This window comes from Bombina bombina, chromosome 2, assembly GCF_027579735.1.
Source record: "Bombina bombina isolate aBomBom1 chromosome 2, aBomBom1.pri, whole genome shotgun sequence".
Lineage (NCBI taxonomy): Eukaryota > Metazoa > Chordata > Amphibia > Anura > Bombinatoridae > Bombina > Bombina bombina.
Window position 1 is genome coordinate 742,868,767 of NC_069500.1, and position 21,896 is coordinate 742,890,662.

Sequence of the window (21,896 nt, forward strand, 5' to 3'; positions counted from 1 at the left end):
GCGTGATACTGTGTGTCAAAACCCACGCCGAGTCCATGTTACCTCCTAATATACATATATGTAATGTAATACTCCTGTTTATTGTTACAAGCTTGTACACATGCTTCTGGGACTACCCAACCACTTGTGGACTTTATGCCTAGAAACTTCTTCAAACCACCAAGCACTATGTGATTTACTATTTAACCACAAAACCTAGGCTTGGAAACCATGGACTCTCCAGCAAGTGCTGGGAAATGTAAACATTTTTGATGTAACTATGTCTTTGGAAGCATGTACTGTTACTATTTTATTTTAATAAAGTTTTTGAAAATTGAAAAAAAAAAAAAAATTGACAAATCATGTAATTTGGGATCTCAGATATAACAATCATTTGCTTGTCTCTGCAGCAAATGTAACATGATCAATACTGCGTGTTTAAAATAATTTTTGTTCATTTAGACAAATGCAAAAAAATAATAATTTCCCAATATGTCTGCTTGTTGACAACGTGATAAATAGACCCAGTGTAACTTTTTAAAATGTGACCTGAAAATGTTTACAGCAATATGGTACTGCAGTGTGTTTGAAGAAAACAATCATGCATTAGATATCACTGACATAATTATAAAAGAGATACATGGATCACATCTGATCATGCTTGTAATTTAAAGTCTACTCCAGAATGGCTATTGTTTTAAAAGATAGATAATCCCTTTATTACTCGTTCCCCAGTTTTGCATAACCAACACTGTTATATTAATATAGTTTTTGCCTCTGTGATTACCTTGTATCTAAACCTCTGCAGACTGCCACCCCCCCTTATTTCAGTTCTTTTGACAGACTTGCATTTTAGCCAATCAGTGCCCTCTCATAAGAAACTCAATGGGGGCCTAAGCATAATGGTATCTACATGGCACACATGAACGTACGCCGTCTAACTGTGAAAAAACTGTTAAATGCATTCAGATAAGAGGTGGCCTTCAAGAGCTTATAAATTAGAAACAAATTTGAGATTTACACACGATTATTCTACACTATGAACTAGAATATTTTTTTTTTTATTTTTTTTTTTTTTTTAGTAAAAGGTTCCATGGGTCTGAAAGATGCTCTTGCAGGAGATCATATTATTCAGATATTTTTTTTTCTCAGGAGCATTGAGAATTTAGTTTTTAAACATTTCCTGCCTCCCATGAAAATTATAGTGAATTTTAAAGGAACATGCAAATGAGAGAGCACCATTTAAACATGTACATGTTTTTTATTTAGAGGGATATGAAAGTAAAAATTTAACTTTTATGATTCAGATAGAGCATGTAATTTTAAGACACTTTTAAATTCACCTCTATTTTCAAATACACTTTGTTCTCTTGGTATGTGTGGGTAGTGGGAGCTAGCTGGTAATTGGTGCCTGCACTCATTTGTCTCTTGTGATTGGCTGACAAGATGTGTTCAGCTAGCTCTCAGTAGTGTAATGCTGTTCCTTCAGCAAATGATGTAAAAGGAATTAATCAAATTTGATAATAGAAGTAAAATGGAAAGTAGTTTAAAATTGTATGTTCTATCTCATTCATGGAATAAGAAAAAAATTGTGTTCCAAGTCCCTTTAAAAATGCTGAGTTAAAGTTCTTTATTAAAGCTAACAGCAAGTGCATGCCTGTAAGACTGGCTGAGAATAAGGACTTCCACTGCTTTATTCGTCAAATTGTGACATGCCTAATAAGTATAAACATACAGGGAAAGATAACATGTGGAGCTCAAACATATAAAAATATTAGCACTAATGTGCATTAACATTACTTAAAGGGCCATGATACCCAAATGTTGAAACACTTGAAAGTGATGCAGCATAGCTGTAAAAAGCTAACTAGAAAATATCACCTGAACATCTCTATGTAAAAAAGAAAGATATTTTACCTCAAAATGTCCTAACTATTCACATCCCATTGTAAAGGACTTTAAGCAGCAAATCAGTATGTCTGTCCCGGGACAGGCAAGGGAGCGAGCTTCATGCACACTCCTGTTATTTCCCTATTCAGTTTAAGGAAGTCTACTATGAAATCTCATGAGAGTTAAGTGAAATCTCATGAGATCACAGTAAAAGAGTTCATGACCTCAACACTGCTGATGCTGATTGGCTGCTGTTCATTTCTTCATTTTTTAAAAAAATTTTTTTACCTGCAGCTAGACAGCAGCTGAAGTATAACTTTTTTTTACATAGCACTTACTCTGGTGAGCTGATGAGATTGTGATGTAAATTATCTTCCTTTTTTACATAGAGATGCTCAGGTGATATTTTCCTGTCAGCTTTTTACAATTATACTGAATCAGATTCAAGTGATTTAGCATATGAGTATTATGTCCCTTTAAGTTAAATCAATAAATCTTCTATTCTTTAACTGGCGAGCTAAGTCAATGATGCGCTAAACCTTTTATACAATAGTATATAATTGAATTTTAAATATAAAACATTTCCCTGTAACATACATACAGACACATACACCTTCAAGCCCTTCCCTGACTCACACCTAGTCATTTACAATATCCCTTTAAATCTGTGTTAAAACCTATTTTTTTTTTCAATAGTAAACTTCATTTTAGATGTAATAATTATAAATAAAATACATAATTTCCATATAATTTTGATATACAAACTATAAAGCGATAATGGTTTACTTCAGGTCTCCAAAAGCACATTTTCCAGTGATAGTTTGCGTTTGTGTAGAACACTTGCTCCATTTATCAATCTGCGGATGCAGCTTTGGAGCCCTTTGGTGCAGGTTCACATAAGACTGCTATTTCCTAATAATAGTATGGAAGACAGCACCTTTGTATCATGTCCTGGGGCACGGAAAAGGACCAGCCAAGTCCCAATATAATATTGCAATAAGTAGATATCCAGCCTCCAGATATCCTGGAGGCTGGATATCTACTTATTGCACTGCTATTTCCTGCTATTTACAATCAACCTCGACTAGTCCGACCGGGGTGATTGACAGCCTCTGCTCAAGCAAGATTGGCTACACAAGAGCAAGGATCACATAGAACAAGCAGGCGCTTGTGCAATGACAAATGTTCTAGCAGCAGTGCTTGGCGGACAAGGATTGGATATAATAAATGGGCTCCACCATGTATATTATAAGCACTAATAAAGCTCTTTGTGCTCTTCATTAAAATTATAGGTCCCACTAAAAAGATGTTTTTACGTTAAAAATCTCTGGTTAACCTATTTTTGTCATGCACTTGTAATTCCAGATTGTGCAATATTCTAAGCATGAGACTGAGCGTAAAATACCTCACTCCGCCCAATTTTTTTTTTTTATCACAGGAGCTTTCATTTTACAAAAAAAAACAACTGTAATACATTTTAGCCATTATTATAGTTCAATCCCTGGCTGTCAGAATTGTCAGAACCATATTGCTTTGTAATGCATTGTAGCCCTCTCATATCTAAAGGATTATCCCTAACCCACATTTGGAATGAAGGAAAATAACATTCTATGCAACATTTTTGTTTGTTTTATGACAATATATGAAAATTTAAGTTAGTACATATAGGTATATTGCTGACCACAGAAATGTTTCCAGGATGGGAGCAAATAACAATAAAATTCACATCAATAAAAAAATGGTGACTCATTGCTATAAAAACCCTGCATTATCTAAAAATCTCACATTGCAGCACACGAGTGACCTTTTATAGGAACAAATTAGCATATAGAAAACAAGTGTAATGCATTTTAATAGCATGATATTGCATTGCATCTATTACAATAAAAAGGAGATGAAACTATAGATAAAAACAACCTTAATTCCGTGAAACCGCATCTCAACACTGAGACCCCGAGATTCAAAATAGATCTCTGAGAATTTTTTCTGGTGTTATATTTATAATGCAAGATATGACTCATAAGCTGTCTGAAAATAAAAAAAACATAAGCTAAGGTAATATATCTTGATACTGTATATCAATATAACCATTTATTTATTACAAGTTCCAAATTACATTTCACTGCATAGAATGATTTGCTAAGGCTATTTACTGCTCAGATATTTACAATACTTTTTATTAATTATAACAGGTGTATCATTATTATTATTATTATTACCATTATACTTTATTTAAAGAAGCGCCAACATGTTCCGCAGAGCTGTCCATGGGTACAATTCATTTAAAGGGACACTGAACCCAAAATTTTTCTTTTGTAATTCAGAAAGAACATGCAATTTTAAGCAACTTTCTAATTTACTCCTATTATCAATTCTTCTTCGTTCTCTTGCTATCTTTATTTGAAAAAGAAGGCATCTAAGCTTTTTTTTGGTTAAAGTACTCTGGACAGCACTTTTTTATTGGTGGATGAATTTATCCACCAATCAGCAAAGACAACCCAGGTTGTTCACAAAAAATGGGCCGGCATCTAAATTTACATTCTTGCATTTCAAATAAAGATACCAAGAGAACAAAGAAAATTTGATAATAGGAGTAAATTAGAAAGTTGCTTAAAATTTCATGCTCAATCTGAATCACAAAAGAAAAATTTTGGTTACAGTGTCCCTTTAAATAAGACAATGATGTAAAACTTGTAAGAGACAAGACAAAACTTGACAAAAACATACAGGAGGAATTGAGGGCCCTATTCCCGTAGGAACTAACAATCTAGAAGGGTAGGAGGTTGAGAAACAGGAGGGGAGGACTGCAAGAGTCATCTGCTATAAGGACTTTTGTGGTATTTAAATATTTTGCAGTCACTTTGTTACTTAGGGGACAATTTATCAATGTTTGTCCGACATGATACAATATAGTGTATCATGTCCGACAGACATCGCTGAATGCCGACAGCATACTCTGTCGGCATTTATCATTGCACAAGCAGTTCCCCAGAACTGCTTGTGCAATGCCACCCCCTGCAGGTTCGCGGACAATCAGCCACTAGCAGAGGGTGTCAATCAGCCCGATCGTATAGGATCGAGTGGAATGCAGACCGCAGCCTCAGAGGCAGCGAACCAGTTATGGAGCAGCGGTCTTTATAACTGCTGTTTCCGGTGAGCCTGAAGGCTCGTGCAGAAACAGGGGCATCAAGTTCCATTCATAGCTTGATAATTCAGCCCCATAAACTCAAATTTGCAAATTATATAGTGATGTTTGAGGCTTGCTAGGCATCGACTGCAGAGATAAAATGGTATAATAGAGGAAACAAGGATTAAGAAAGGTGTGTTGAAAGGTGATGACTACTGAGAGGGAAAAATTAATGCATTGTTTTGACTTTTATTCCACTGGTTTAAAGGGACAGTCAAGTCAAAATTAAACTTTTATGATTCAGATAGGGCATGTAATTTTAAACAACTTTCCACATTTTATCATCACATTTACTTTGCTCTCTTGGTATTCTTTTGTTGAAAGCTTAACCTAGGTAGGCTCATATGCTAATTTATAAGCGTTTGAAGGCCATCTTTTACCTCAGTGCATTTTCACCGTTTTTTAGAGCTATACATCGCTACTTCATGTGTGTCATATAGATACCATTGTGTTCGTTCCTGTGGAGTTATTTATGAGTAAGTACTGATTGGTTAAACACAAGTTTGTAAAAAGCACTGAGATAAGTGGGCTGTCTGCAGAGGCTTAGAAAAAATGGGGAATGGGTAATAAAAGGATTATCTATCTTTTTTAAAAAAAGAATAACAATTCTGGAGTAGACTGTCCCTTTAATGGGACATGAAAGCCAAATGTTTTCGTTAATGATTCAGACAGAGCATACAGTTTTAAACAACTTTCCAATTATAAAATTAGCTTCATTCTCTTGGTATCTTTTGTTGAAGGAGCAGCAAGCCAGTGACAAGAGGTATATATGTGCAGCCACCAATCAACAGCCAGCTTCCAGCAGTGCATTGCTGCTCCTGGACCTACCTAGGTATGTTTTTCAACAAAGTATACCAAGTCAATGAAGCAAATTATTAGCTATAATGTTACATTCATTTGCAAACTAACGGCTAGATTTGGAGTTTTGTCGGTAACGACCCGCGTATCTAACGCTGGCTTTTTTCTGGCCGCACCTTTAAAATAACTCTGGTATTGAGAGTCCACAGAATGGCTGCATTAGGCTCCAAAAAAGGAGCGTAGAGCATATTTAACGCCACTGCAGTTCTCGATACCAGAGTTGCATACGGACGCGGCCAGCCTCAAAAACGTGCTCGTGCACGATTCCCCCATAGGAAACAATGGGGCTGTTTGAGCTGAAAAAAAACCTAACACCTGCAAAAGAGCCGCGTTCAGCTCCTAACGCAGCCCCATTGTTTGCTATGGGGAAACACTTCCTACGTCTGCACCTAACACTCTAACATGTACCCCGAGTCTAAACACCCCTAGCCTTACACTTATTAACCCCTAATCTGCCGCCCCCGCTATCGCTGACCCCTGCATATTATTATTAACCCCTAATCTGCCGCTCCGTAAACCATCACTACTTACATTATCCCTATGTACCCCTAATCTGCTTCCCCTAACACCGCCGACCCCTATATTATATTTATTAACCCCTAATCTGCCCCCCACAACGTCGCCTCCACCTGCCTACACTTATTAACCCCTAATCTGCCGAGCGGACAGCACTGATATTATTATAAAGTTATTAACCCCTAATCCGCCTCACTAACCCTATAATAAATAGTATTAACCCCTAATCTGCCCTCCCTAACATCGCCGACACCTAACTTCAATTATTAACCCCTAATCTGCTGACTGGAGCTCACCGCTATTCTAATATATGTATTAACCCCTAAAGCTAAGTCTAACCCTAACCCTAACACCCCCTAAATTAAATATAATTTTAATCTAACGAAATTAATTATCTCTTATTAAATAAATTATTCCTATTTAAAGCTAAATACTTACCTGTAAAATAAATCCTAATATAGCTACAATATAAATTATTATTATATTATAGCTATTTTAGGATTAATATTTATTTTACAGGTAACTTTGTATTTATTTTAACCAGGTACAATAGCTATTAAATAGTGAAGAACTATTTAATAGCTAAAATAGTTAAAATAATTACAAATTTACCTGTAAAATAAATCCTAACCTAAGTTACAATTAAACCTAACACTACACTATCAATAAATTAATTAAATAAACTACCTACAATTATCTACAATTAAACCTAACACTACACTATCAATAAATAAATTAAATACAATTCCTACAAATAAATACAATGAAATAAACTAACTAAAGTACAAAAAATAAAAAAGAACTAAGTTACAAAAAATAAAAAAATATTTACAAACATTAGAAATATATTACAACAATTTTAAACTAATTACACCTACTCTAAGCCCCCTAATAAAATAACAAAGCCCCCCAAAATAAAAAAATGCCCTACCCTATTCTAAATTACTAAAGTTCAAAGCTCTTTTACCTTACCAGCCCTGAACAGGGCCCTTTGCGGGGCATGCCCCAAGAAGTTCAGCTCTTTTGCCTGTAAAAAAAAACATACAATACCCCCCCCCAACATTACAACCCACCACCCACATACCCCTAATCTAACCCAAACCCCCCTTAAATAAACCTAACACTAAGCCCCTGAAGATCTCCCTACCTTGAGTCGTCTTCACCCAGCCGAGCCAAATTCTTCATCCAAGCGGAGCAAGAAGAGGTCCTCCATCCGGTAGAAGTCTTCATCCAAGCGGGGCAGAAGAGGTCTTCCATCCGATTGAAGTCTTCATCCAAGAGGCATCTTCTATCATCATCCATCCGGAGCGGAACAGCCAATTCTATTGGCTGTTCCGATCAGCCAATAGAATGCGAGCTCAATCTGATTGGCTGATTGGATCAGCCAATCGGATTGAACTTGATTCTGATTGGCTGATTCCATCAGCCAATCAGAATATTCCTACCTTAATTCCGATTGGCTGATAGAATCCTATCAGCCAATCGGAATTCGAGGGACACCATCTTGGATGACGTCATTTAAAGGAACCGTCATTCGTCGTTCAGTCGTCGGCCAGGATGGATGTTCCGCGTCGGAGGTCTTCAGGATGCTGCCGCTCCGCTCCGGATGGATGACGATAGAAGATGCCTCTTGGATGAAGACTTCAATCGGATGGAAGACCTCTTCTGCCCCGCTTGGATGAAGACTTCTACCGGATGGAGGACCTCTTCTTGCTCCGCTTGGATGAAGAATTTGGCTCGGCTGGGTGAAGACGACTCAAGGTAGGGAGATCTTCAGGGGCTTAGTGTTAGGTTTATTTAAGGGGGGTTTGGGTTAGATTAGGGGTATGTGGGTGGTGGGTTGTAATGTTGAGGGGGGTATTGTATGTTTTTTTTTACAGGCAAAAGAGCTGAACTTCTTGGGGCATGCCCCGCAAAGGGCCCTGTTCAGGGCTGGTAAGGTAAAAGAGCTTTGAACTTTAGTAATTTAGAATAGGGTAGGGCATTTTTTTTATTTTGGGGGGCTTTGTTATTTTATTAGGGGGCTTAGAGTAGGTTTAATTAGTTTAAAATTGATGTAATATATTTCTAATTTCTAATGTTTGTAAATATTTTTTTATTTTTTGTAACTTAGTTCTTTTTTATTTTTTTAGTTAGTTTATTTCATTGTATTTATTTGTAGGAATTGTATTTAATTTATTTATTGATAGTGTAGTGTTAGGTTTAATTGTAGATAATTGTAGGTAGTTTATTTAATTAATTTATTGATAGTGTAGTGTTAGGTTTAATTGTAACTTAGGTTAGGATTTATTTTACAGGTAAATTTGTAATTATTTTAATTATTTTAGCTATTAAATAGTTCTTAACTATTTAATAGCTATTGTACCTGGTTAAAATAAATACAAAGCTACCTGTAAAATAAATATTAATCCTAAAATAGCTATAATATAATTATAATTTATATTGTAGCTATATTAGGATTTATTTTACAGGTAAGTATTTAGCTTTAAATAGGAATAATTTATTTAATAAGAGTTAATTAATTTCGTTAGATTAAAATTATAATTAATTTAGGGGGGTGTTAGTGTTAGGATTAGATTTAGCTTTAGGGGTTAATACATTTATTAGAATAGCGGTAAGCTCCAGTCGGCAGATTAGGGGTTAATAATTGAAGTTAGGTTTCGGCGATGTTAGGGAGGGCAGATTAGGGGTTAATACTATTTATTATAGGGTTAGTGAGGCGGATTAGGGGTTAATAACTTTATTATAGTAGCGGTGCGGTCCGCTCGGCAGATTAGGGGTTAATACGTGTAGGCAGGTGGAGGCGACGTTGAGGGGGGCAGATTAGGGGTTAATAAATATAATATAGGGGTCGGCGGTGTTAGGGGCAGCAGATTAGGGGTACATAAGTATAACGTAGGTGGCGGCTCTTTGCGGTCGGCAGATTAGGGGTTAATTATTGTAGGTAGCTGGCTGCGACATTGTGGGGGGCAGGTTAGGGGTTAATAAATATAATATAGGGGTCGGCGGTGTTAGGGGCAGCAGATTAGGGGTACATAAGTATAACGTAGGTGGCGGTCGGCAGATTAGGGGTTAAAAATATTTAATCGAGTGGCGGCGATGTGGGGGGACCTCGGTTTAGGGGTACATAGGTAGTTTATGGGTGTTAGTGTACTTTAGAGCACAGTAGTTAAGAGCTTTATAAACCGGTGTTAGCCCAGAAAGCTCTTAACTACTGACTTTTTTCTGCGGCTGGAGTTTTGTCGTTAGAATTCTAACGCTCACTTCAGACACGACTCTAAATACCGGAGTTAGAAAGATCCCATTGAAAAGATAGGATACGCAATTGCCGTAAGGGGATCTGCGGTATGGAAAAGTCGCGGCTGAAAAGTGAGCGTTAGACCCTTTTTTGAATGACTCCAAATACCGGCGGTAGCCTAAAACCAGCGTTAGGAGCCTCTAACGCTGGTTTTCACGGCTACCGCCAAACTCCAAATCTAGGCCTTTATGTTCTTTCGAAATGTGTTTAGAAAATATTTGGCAACATTTATCATTTTGCATCTGTATTAAGCATAAAATACCCTTATCTTTAAATATCAATAAAGCATGGAAACCTTCTCCCCTCATATTAAAAACAGAATTTATGTTTACCTGATAAATTACTTTCTCCAACGGTGTGTCCGGTCCACGGCGTCATCCTTACTTGTGGGATATTCTCCTCCCCAACAGGAAATGGCAAAGAGCCCAGCAAAGCTGGTCACATGATCCCTCCTAGGCTCCGCCTACCCCAGTCATTCGACCGACGTTAAGGAGGAATATTTGCATAGGAGAAACCATATGTTACCGTGGTGACTGTAGTTAAAGAAAATAAATTATCAGACCTGATTAAAAAAACCAGGGCGGGCCGTGGACCGGACACACCGTTGGAGAAAGTAATTTATCAGGTAAACATAAATTCTGTTTTCTCCAACATAGGTGTGTCCGGTCCACGGCGTCATCCTTACTTGTGGGAACCAATACCAAAGCTTTAGGACACGGATGAAGGGAGGGAGCAAATCAGGTCACCTAAATGGAAGGCACCACGGTTTGCAAAACCTTTCTCCCAAAAATAGCCTCAGAAGAAGCAAAAGTATCAAACTTGTAAAATTTGGTAAAAGTGTGCAGTGAAGACCAAGTCGCTGCCCTACATATCTGATCAACAGAAGCCTCGTTCTTGAAGGCCCATGTGGAAGCCACAGCCCTAGTGGAATGAGCTGTGATTCTTTCGGGAGGCTGCCGTCCGGCAGTCTCGTAAGCCAATCTGATGATGCTTTTAATCCAAAAGGAGAGAGAGGTAGAAGTTGCTTTTTGACCTCTCCTTTTACCGGAATAAACAACAAACAAGGAAGATGTTTGTCTAAAATCCTTTGTAGCATCTAAATAGAATTTTAGAGCGCGAACAACATCCAAATTGTGCAACAAACGTTCCTTCTTTGAAACTGGTTTCGGACACAGAGAAGGTACGATAATCTCCTGGTTAATGTTTTTGTTAGAAACAACTTTAGGAAGAAACCCAGGTTTAGTACGTAAAACCACCTTATCTGCATGGAACACCAGATAAGGAGGAGAACACTGCAGAGCAGATAATTCTGAAACTCTTCTAGCAGAAGAAATTGCAACTAAAAACAAAACTTTCCAAGATAATAACTTAATATCAACGGAATGTAAGGGTTCAAACGGAACCCCCTGAAGAACTGAAAGAACTAAATTGAGACTCCAAGGAGGAGTCAAAGGTTTGTAAACAGGCTTAATTCTAACCAGAGCCTGAACAAAGGCTTGAACATCTGGCACAGCTGCCAGCTTTTTGTGAAGTAACACAGACAAGGCAGAAATCTGTCCCTTCAGGGAACTTGCAGATAATCCTTTTTCCAATCCTTCTTGAAGGAAGGATAGAATCTTAGGAATCTTAACCTTGTCCCAAGGGAATCCTTTAGATTCACACCAACAGATATATTTTTTCCAAATTTTGTGGTAAATCTTTCTAGTTACAGGCTTTCTGGCCTGAACAAGAGTATCGATAACAGAATCTGAGAACCCTCGCTTCGATAAGATCAAGCGTTCAATCTCCAAGCAGTCAGCTGGAGTGAAACCAGGTTCGGATGTTCGAACGGACCCTGAACAAGAAGGTCTCGTCTCAAAGGTAGCTTCCAAGGTGGAGCCGATGACATATTCACCAGATCTGCATACCAAGTCCTGCGTGGCCACGCAGGAGCTATCAAGATCACCGACGCCCTCTCCTGATTGATCCTGGCTACCAGCCTGGGGATGAGAGGAAACGGCGGGAACACATAAGCTAGTTTGAAGGTCCAAGGTGCTACTAGTGCATCCACTAGAGCCGCCTTGGGATCCCTGGATCTGGACCCGTAGCAAGGAACTTTGAAGTTCTGACGAGAGGCCATCAGATCCATGTCTGGAATGCCCCACAGCTGAGTGACTTGGGCAAAGATTTCCGGATGGAGTTCCCACTCCCCCGGATGCAATGTCTGACGACTCAGAAAATCCGCTTCCCAATTTTCCACTCCTGGGATGTGGATAGCGGACAGGTGGCAGGAGTGAGACTCCGCCCATAGAATGATTTTGGTCACTTCTTCCATCGCTAGGGAACTCCTTGTTCCCCCCTGATGGTTGATGTACGCAACAGTTGTCATGTTGTCTGATTGAAACCGTATGAACTTGGCCCTCGCTAGCTGAGGCCAAGCCTTGAGAGCATTGAATATCGCTCTCAGTTCCAGAATATTTATCGGTAGAAGAGATTCTTCCCGAGACCAAAGACCCTGAGCTTTCAGGGCTCCCCAGACCGCGCCCCAGCCCATCAGACTGGCGTCGGTCGTGACAATGACCCACTCTGGTCTGCGGAATGTCATCCCTTGTGACAGGTTGTCCAGGGACAGCCACCAACGGAGTGAGTCTCTGGTCCTCTGATTTACTTGTATCTTCGGAGACAAGTCTGTATAATCCCCATTCCACTGACTGAGCATGCACAGTTGTAATGGTCTTAGATGAATGCGCGCAAAAGGAACTATGTCCATTGCCGCTACCATCAACCCGATCACTTCCATGCACTGAGCTATGGAAGGAAGAGGAACGGAATGAAGTATCCGACAAGAGTCTAGAAGCTTTGTTTTTCTGGCCTCTGTCAGAAATATCCTCATTTCTAAGGAGTCTATTATTGTTCCCAAGAAGGGAACCCTTGTTGACGGAGATAGAGAACTCTTTTCCATGTTCACTTTCCATCCGTGAGATCTGAGAAAGGCCAGGACGATGTCCGTGTGAGCCTTTGCTTGAGGAAGGGACGACGCTTGAATCAGAATGTCGTCCAAGTAAGGTACTACAGCAATGCCCCTTGGTCTTAGCACAGCTAGAAGGGACCCTAGTACCTTTGTGAAAATCCTTGGAGCAGTGGCTAATCCGAAAGGAAGCGCCACAAACTGGTAATGCTTGTCCAGGAATGCGAACCTTAGGAACCGATGATGTTCCTTGTGGATAGGAATATGTAGATACGCATCCTTTAAATCCACCGTGGTCATGAATTGACCTTCCTGGATGGAAGGAAGAATAGTTCGAATGGTTTCCATCTTGAACGATGGAACCTTGAGAAACTTGTTTAAGATCTTGAGATCTAAGATTGGTCTGAACGTTCCCTCTTTTTTGGGAACTATGAACAGATTGGAGTAGAACCCCATCCCTTGTTCTCTTAATGGAACAGGATGAATCACTCCCATTTTTAACAGGTCTTCTACACAATGTAAGAATGCCTGTCTTTTTATGTGGTCTGAAGACAACTGAGACCTGTGGAACCTCCCCCTTGGGGGGAGTCCCTTGAATTCCAGAAGATAACCTTGGGAGACTATTTCTAGCGCCCAAGGATCCAGAACATCTCTTGCCCAAGCCTGAGCGAAGAGAGAGAGTCTGCCCCCCACCAGATCCGGTCCCGGATCGGGGGCCAACATTTCATGCAGTCTTGGTAGCAGTGGCAGGTTTCTTGGCCTGCTTTCCCTTGTTCCAGCCTTGCATTGGTCTCCAAGCTGGCTTGGCTTGAGAAGTATTACCCTCTTGCTTAGAGGACGTAGCACCTCGGGCTGGTCCGTTTCTACGAAAGGGACGAAAATTAGGTTTATTTTTTGCCTTGAAAGGCCGATCCTGAGGAAGGGCGTGGCCCTTACCCCCAGTGATATCAGAGATAATCTCTTTCAAGTCAGGGCCAAACAGCGTTTTCCCCTTGAAAGGAATGTTAAGTAGCTTGTTCTTGGAAGACGCATCAGCCGACCAAGATTTCAACCAAAGCGCTCTGCGCGCCACAATAGCAAACCCAGAATTCTTAGCCGCTAACCTAGCCAATTGCAAAGTGGCGTCTAGGGTGAAAGAATTAGCCAATTTGAGAGCATTGATTCTGTCCATAATCTCCTCATAAGGAGGAGAATCACTATCGACCGCCTTTATCAGCTCATCGAACCAGAAACATGCGGCTGTAGCGACAGGGACAATGCATGCAATTGGTTGTAGAAGGTAACCCTGCTGAACAAACATCTTTTTAAGCAAACCTTCTAATTTTTTATCCATAGGATCTTTGAAAGCACAACTATCCTCTATGGGTATAGTGGTGCGTTTGTTTAAAGTGGAAACCGCTCCCTCGACCCTGGGGACTGTCTGCCATAAGTCCTTTCTGGGGTCGACCAAAGGAAACAATTTTTTAAATATGGGGGGAGGGACGAAAGGAATACCGGGCCTTTCCCATTCTTTATTAACAATGTCCGCCACCCGCTTGGGTATAGGAAAAGCTTCTGGGAGCCCCGGCACCTCTAGGAACTTGTCCATTTTACATAGTTTCTCTGGGATGACCAACTTGTCACAATCATCCAGAGTGGATAATACCTCCTTAAGCAGAATGCGGAGATGTTCCAACTTAAATTTAAATGCAATCACATCAGGTTCAGCCTGTTGAGAAATGTTCCCTGAATCAGTAATTTCTCCCTCAGACAAAACCTCCCTGGCCCCATCAGACTGGGTTAGGGGCCCTTCAGAGATATTAGTATCAGCGTTGCCATGCTCTTCAGTATCTAAAACAGAGCAGCCGCGCTTACGCTGACAAGTGTTCATTTGGGCTAAAATGTTTTTGACAGAATTATCCATTACAGCCGTTAATTGTTGCATAGTAAGGAGTATTGGCGCGCTAGATGTACTAGGGGCCTCCTGAGTGGGCAAGACTCGTGTAGACGAAGGAGGGAATGATGCAGTACCATGCTTACTCCCCTCACTTGAGGAATCATCTTGGGCATCATTGTCATTATCACATAAATCACATTTATTTAAATGAATAGGAATTCTGGCTTCCCCACATTCAGAACACAGTCTATCTGGTAGTTCAGACATGTTAAACAGGCATAAACTTGATAACAAAGTACAAAAACGTTTTAAAATAAAACCGTTACTGTCACTTTAAATTTTAAACTGAACACACTTTATTACTGCAATTGCGAAAAAACATGAAGGAATTGTGCAAAATTCACCAAATTTTCACCACAGTGTCTTTAAGCCTTAAAAGTATTGCACACCAAATTTGGAAGCTTTAACCCTTAAAATAACGGAACCGGAGCCGTTTTAAACTTTAACCCCTTTACAGTCCCTGGTATCTGCTTTGCTGAGACCCAACCAAGCCCAAAGGGGAATACGATACCAAATGACGCCTTCAGAAAGTCTTTTCTAAGTATCAGAGCTCCTCACACATGCGACTGCATGCCATGCCTCTCAAAAACAAGTGCGCCACACCGGCGCGAAAAAGAGGCTCTGCTTATGCCTTGGGAAAGCCCCTAAGGAATAAGGTGTCTAATACAGTGCCTGCCAATAATCTTATATCAAAATACCCAGATAAAATGATTCCTCAAGGCTAAATATGTGTTAATAATGAATCGATTTAGCCCAGAAAAGTCTACAGTCTTAATAAGCCCTTGTGAAGCCCTTATTTACGATCGTAATAAACATGGCTTACCGGATCCCATAGGGAAAATGACAGCTTCCAGCATTACATCGTCTTGTTAGAATGTGTCATACCTCAAGCAGCAAGAGACTGCATACTGTTCCCCCAACTGAAGTTAATTGCTCTCAACAGTCCTGTGTGGAACAGCCATGGATTTTAGTTACGGTTGCTAAAATCATTTTCCTCATACAAACAGAAATCTTCATCTCTTTTCTGTTTCTGAGTAAATAGTACATACCAGCACTATTTCAAAATAACAAACTCTTGATTGAATAATAAAAACTACAGTTAAACACTAAAAAACTCTAAGCCATCTCCGTGGAGATGTTGCCTGTACAACGGCAAAGAGAATGACTGGGGTAGGCGGAGCCTAGGAGGGATCATGTGACCAGCTTTGCTGGGCTCTTTGCCATTTCCTGTTGGGGAGGAGAATATCCCACAAGTAAGGATGACGCCGTGGACCGGACACACCTATGTTGGAGAAATGACCATTTCTGAAAACATTGGGTTTCACGTATTCTATTTCCTCTATCTCAGGTATTGTGAGTAATATTTTAAATTAGTATCAGGTACAATTCTTGTTCGAGATAAAATATGCAGAACAAATGGAAGATGCTGAAGTAGCAGCCAAATGGCAAACGTGTAACTAATTGTGTCACAGGCATCACTTTGTTGTCATAGGAGACAAGCTGGTAGCTTTGTGCTTCCTCTAGAAAGGTATGGGGCCAATTGTAACATTTTCAGAATGTTTTTTTAGCATTTGCTTTTGGATTCTTCTTTCTATCACACTTTGATGTGTCTAATATTTAAAGTCAACTTAACAAGCACCTTATACCTATAGGACAACATAAGCCAGTACTGGATGGCCTGGGAAGCTCTAGGGAGGTCAAGAGGTGGTTCCTGGTTAGGATAAATAATCTAGTTTGGGTTTTCTGGGGGTGAGAACTTGGGTTAGATTTTGGTGGTCTGAAATGTCACTGATATGGAGCAGAATATAGATAGGGCTTGATGGTACAATATGGAAGAGCCCCCCAATCAGAACAATCACACATAGGGGTAGATTTATCAAGCAGCGGATGCTGCAATCTACCCCCATATTTTCAGGTTCCCCTGAAACTGAAGTTAAAAAGCAGCGGTCTTAAGACCGCTGCTCCTTAACTCGTCCGCCACCTCTGAGGTAAAGGACAGCAATCCGATTGGCCGCGAATGTGCAGGGGGTGGCATTGCACAAGCATTTCACGAGAAATGCTTGTGCAATGATAAATGCCGACAGTGTATGCTGTCTGCATTTATCGGTGTCCGCCCGCACAATGTTAAACCGGCCCCATAGTGTGCAGTAATGTTTGGAGCTCTGACAAAAAGAATGAGACTTATAGCGTAACATGTCTTAGTGCTCACCACTCCGAGTAGCAAGAACATTTAAAACAAACATATGCAAAATAAAAATCACAGTAATACTTGCAAACTGCAAAATCAAAAGTGAATAAAAATATTAAAGTAAATGTGGCGTGTGGCGAACTACTTGAAAAATGCAAAATCAAAAGTTTGAAATAAAAACATCTTGCATTTCATTGCCTGCTATTTTGCACTACAATCATCTAATTCATGATACAGAGATAACAATAGATCGTTTTCCTTTTTTTATTTAAAATCAGACACATCTAGCAGAAGCTTATTGTAAAAACAAGAATCACAGAATTATGGACACAGAAAGCTCAGAAAACAGAAAATATGGAAAATGTTAAATAGACAGTCTACTCCAACATTTTTCTTGTTTTAAAAGATAGATAATCCCTTTATTTCCCATTCCCCAGTTTTTCATAAGCAACAGTTATATTAATACAAGTTTTAACTCTGTGATTACCTTTTGTCTAAGCCTCTGTCCCCTTATCTCAGCTCTTTTGACAGACTTGCATTTAAGCCAATCAGTGCTGACTCATAAATAACTTTACTGGAGTGAGCACAATGTTATCTATATGGTACACATGAGCTAGCGCTTTCTAGCTGTGAAAAACTTTCAAAATGCATAAGAGGCGGCCTTCAAGGGCTTAGAAATTAGCATATGAGCCTACCTAGGTTTAGCTTTCAACAAAGAATACCAAGAGAAGAAAATAAATTTGATGATAAAAGGAAATTGGAAAATTGTTTAAAAAGGCATGCCCTATCTGAATAATGATAGCTTAATTTTCACTAGACTATCCCTTTAAGCTTGGCAAAGAAAGTGTAATCAGACTGGACAGTACTAGAATACAGAGGTATTATCTAATATCTGATGCAACTTAAGTCAAAGGGGCCGATTTATCATCGGTCTGTCCGACATACGCTGTCGGCATTTATCATTGCACAGTAACGCTCCAGTAGCAGTGGGTGTCACTCAGCCCGATCGTATAGGATCGGGCGGATTGATATCCGCAGCCTCAGAGCAGGCGGACCACTTATGGAGCAGAGGTCTTAAAAAACCCTGCTTCATAACTGCTGTTTCCGGCGAGCGTAAAGGCTCGCGCGGAAACACAGGCATCAAGCTCCATTCGGAGCTTGATAATTCGGCCCCTATGTTTTCACTGTGTTTTATTACTGACATTAATGAATCTTTCAGGACTTTATGTAGGAAACCGTTAACTTTGGTACATGACTATAGTCTATGAACTAACATTTCAAATCATACATGCATATTTACTAAAGATGCAGATTTAAATATATAAAATCTTTAGTTATGCATAGTAAATAATCTTTGCCATTTAATTCTGTGTAGTACTTACAGATGCCATGCAAAACAGGTTGACAACTTACCTGTTGAATATAGTTGACAAACTTGCACATGAACTCCCCAAATATCCAGCTTGGCAGTGGATACAGTGCAGCTGTGAATGGCACACAGGATACCAGGAATATGATATCTGTGGTGGCCAGATTAGCTATTGAGAAAAGAAAAATGTAACAATGAGAATTTATCACAACATTAAAGGAAATATGTGGATAACACTGCAACAAAATACACATAGAATATCTGGATAAGTAATGCATAAATTAAAGCTATCCATTTAGTTGTCAGAAAAGGTTGCAATGCATAGCAATGACAGTCTTCACTGGACAGTGGACTAGATTCATTAACAGCCTCTTCAGGCTTATCAATTTCTAAATAATTGTATTGCCCTTTATGAAGAGATGAGGGAGCTGATGAATCTATTCTGGAAAGTTAATTCCCTTGAGCTGTTTTGTGGTGCATTATAATTGACTATTATCATTACTATTATTATAGTGATTATTATCTTTTATTTAGTGCCAAACAATAAAAACACAATTATGTTACATATTAAATAACTGTCAGCCAGATTACAAGTTTTGCGTTATGGCTGGCCCGCTAATTACTTGTACGTTATTTTCACCGCTCACCTTTCATAGCGCTGCTATTATAGGTTTGCAAAAAAACGGCTTGTGCGGGCGATATGGTTGCGTTGAGCTCCATACCTCACACAAATACAAGCAGTGTTTTGACGTGCTCGTGCACGATTTCCCCATAGACATCAATGGGGAGAGTCAGCTAAAAAAAGCCTAACACCTGCAATCGCGGAGCGTAAAGCTTCCTAATGCAGCCCCATTGATGTCTATGGGGAAATTTTTTTTATGTTTAAACCTAACACCCTAACATAAACCCAGAGTCTAAACACCCCTAATCTGCTGCCACTGACATCGCCGACACCTACATTTCACTTATTAGCCCCTAATCTGCTGCCCCCAATGTCACCGCCACCTACATACATTTATTAACCCCTAATCTGCCGCCCCCAACGTCGACGCCACCTACATAAATTTATTAACCCCTAATCTGCCGCCCCCGACATCGCTGCCACCTACCTACACTTATTAAACCCCTAATCTGCCTTATCTGCCGCCCCCAATGTCGCCGCCGCCGCCACAATACTAAAGTTATTAACCCCTAAACCTCTGGCCTCCCACATCACAAACACTAAATAAATATATTAACCCCTAACATAACCCTAACCCTAAGTCTAACCCTAACATAACCCTAACCCTAACACCCCCTAACTTTAACATAATTAAAATAATTCTAAATAAAACTTACTATTAATAACTAAATAATTCCTAATTAAAAATACATACTTACCCATAAAATAAACCCTAAGATAGCTACAAAATAACTAATAGTTACATTGTTGCTAGCTTAGGTTTTATTTTTATTTCACAGGTAAGTTTGTATTATTTTAACTAGGTAGACTAGTTAGTAAATAGTTATTAACTATTTACTAGCTACCTAGTTAAAATAAATACAAATTTACCTGTAAAATAAAACCTAACCTGCCTTACACTAAAACAATACAATAAAATTAAATACATTACATTAACAAAATACAATTATCTAAAGTACAAACAATAATAAACACTAAATTACACAAAATAAAAAAAGAAATTATCAAAATAAAATAGCCCCCTACCCCAAAAAAAAAAACAAAACCTAGCCTACACTAAGCTGCCAATGGCCCTTAAAGGGGCCTTTTGCAGGGCATTGCCCCAAAGAAATCAGCTCTTTTACCTGCAAAAAAATACAAACAACTCCCCAGCAGTAAAACCCACCACCCACACAACCAAACCCCCAAATAAAATCCTATCTAAATAAACCTAAATTCACCATTGCCCTGAAAAGTGCATTTGGATGGGCATTGCCCTTAAAAGGGCATTTAGCTCTTTTACATTGCCCAAAACCCTAAGCTAAAAATAAAACCCACCCAATAAACCCTTAAAAAAACCTAACACTAACCCCCGACGATCCACTTACAGTTTTTGAAGACCGGACATCCATACTCATCCAGGCAGTGAAGTCCTCATCCAAGTGGGCAGAAGTCCTCATCGAAGCCAGCAGAAGTCTTCATCCAATCAGGGAGAAGTCTTCATCCAGACGGCATCTTCTATCTTCATCCATCCGGCGTGGAGTGGGTCCATCTTCAAGACATTTGGCGTGGAGCATCCTCTTCTTCCGATGGCTGTTGAAGAATGAAGTTTCCCTTTAAATGACGTCATCCAAGATAGCGTCCCTTACATTCTGATTGGCTAATAGAATTCTATCAGATAATAGGAATTAAGGGGGAAAAATCCTATTGGCTGTTGCAATCAGCCAAAAGGATTGAGCTTTCATCCTATTGGCTGATTCAATCAGCCAATAGGATTGAGCTCGCATTCTATTAGCTCTGCGCCGGTTGGATGATGATAGAAGATGCCGTCTGGATGAAGACTTCTGCTCGCTTGGATGAAGACTTCGCCGCCTGGATGAGGATGGATGTCCAGTCTTCAAACACTGTAAGTGGATCTTTGGGGGTTAGTGTTAGGTTTTTTTAAAGGGTTTATTGGGTGGGTTTTATTTTTAGATTAGGGTTTTGGACAATGTAAAAGAGTTAAATGCCCTTTTAAGGGCAATGCAAATCCAAATACCCTTTTCAGTGCAATGGGGAACTTAGGTTTATTTAGATAGAATTTTATTTGGGGGTTTCGGTTGTGTAGGTGGTGGGTTTTACTGTTGGCGGGTTGTTTGCATTTTTTTTTTACAGGTAAAAGAGCTGATTGCTTTGGGGCAATGCCCCACAAATGGTCCTTTTAAGGGCCATTGGCAGTTTAGTGTAGGCTCGGTTTTTATTTTTATTTTGGGCGGCTTTTTTTTGATAGGGCAGTAATTCTTTTTTATTTTTGATAATTTCATTTTTTATTTTGTGTAATTTAGTGTTTATTATTTTTTGTACTTTAGATAATTGTATTTTGTTAAAGGGACACTGGACCCAAATTTTTTCTTTCGTGATTCATATAGAGCATGCAATTTTAAGCAACTTTCTAATTTGCTCCTATTATACATTTTTCTTCATTCTCTTGCTATCTTTATTTGAAAAAGAAGACATCTAAGCTAAGGAGCCAGCCAATTTTTGGTTCAGTACCATGGACAGCACTTGTTTATTGATGCTGTCCAATCAGCAAGGACAACCCAGGTTGTTCACCAAAAATGGGCCGGCATATAAACTTACATTCTTGCTTTTCAAAAAAAGATACCAAGAGAATGAAGACAATTTGATAGTAGGAGTAAATTAGAAAGTTGCTTAAAATTGCATGCTTTATCTGAATCACAAAAGAAAAAAATTGGGTTCAGTCCCTTTAATTTAACTAATTTAATTTTATTGTGATGTAGGCAGGTTAGGTTTTATTTTACAGATAAATTTGTATTTATTTTAACTAGGTAGTTAGTAAATAGTTAATAACTATTTACTAACTAGTCTACCTAGTTAAAATAAATACAAATTTAGTTGTGAAATAAAAATAAAACCTAAGATAGATATAATGTAACTATTAGTTATATTGTAGCTAGCTTAGGGTTTATTTTTCATGTAAGTATTTAGTATAAAATAGGAATTATTTAGTTATTAATAGTAGGTTTTATTTAGATTTATTTTAATTATATTTAAGTTAGGGGTTGTT

The 21,896-nt window shown here is 39.0% G+C and overlaps 1 protein-coding gene across 1 annotated transcript in view; it reads right to left on the reverse strand.

Moving 5' to 3' along the window:
• Positions 1-21,896, reverse strand: part of KISS1R (KISS1 receptor) — a 648,022-nt gene that overhangs the window by 222,910 nt on the left and 403,216 nt on the right. The window contains 1 exon segment of the mRNA XM_053702823.1: positions 18,213-18,337. Within this exon segment, the coding sequence (XP_053558798.1) occupies positions 18,213-18,337 (125 nt within the window).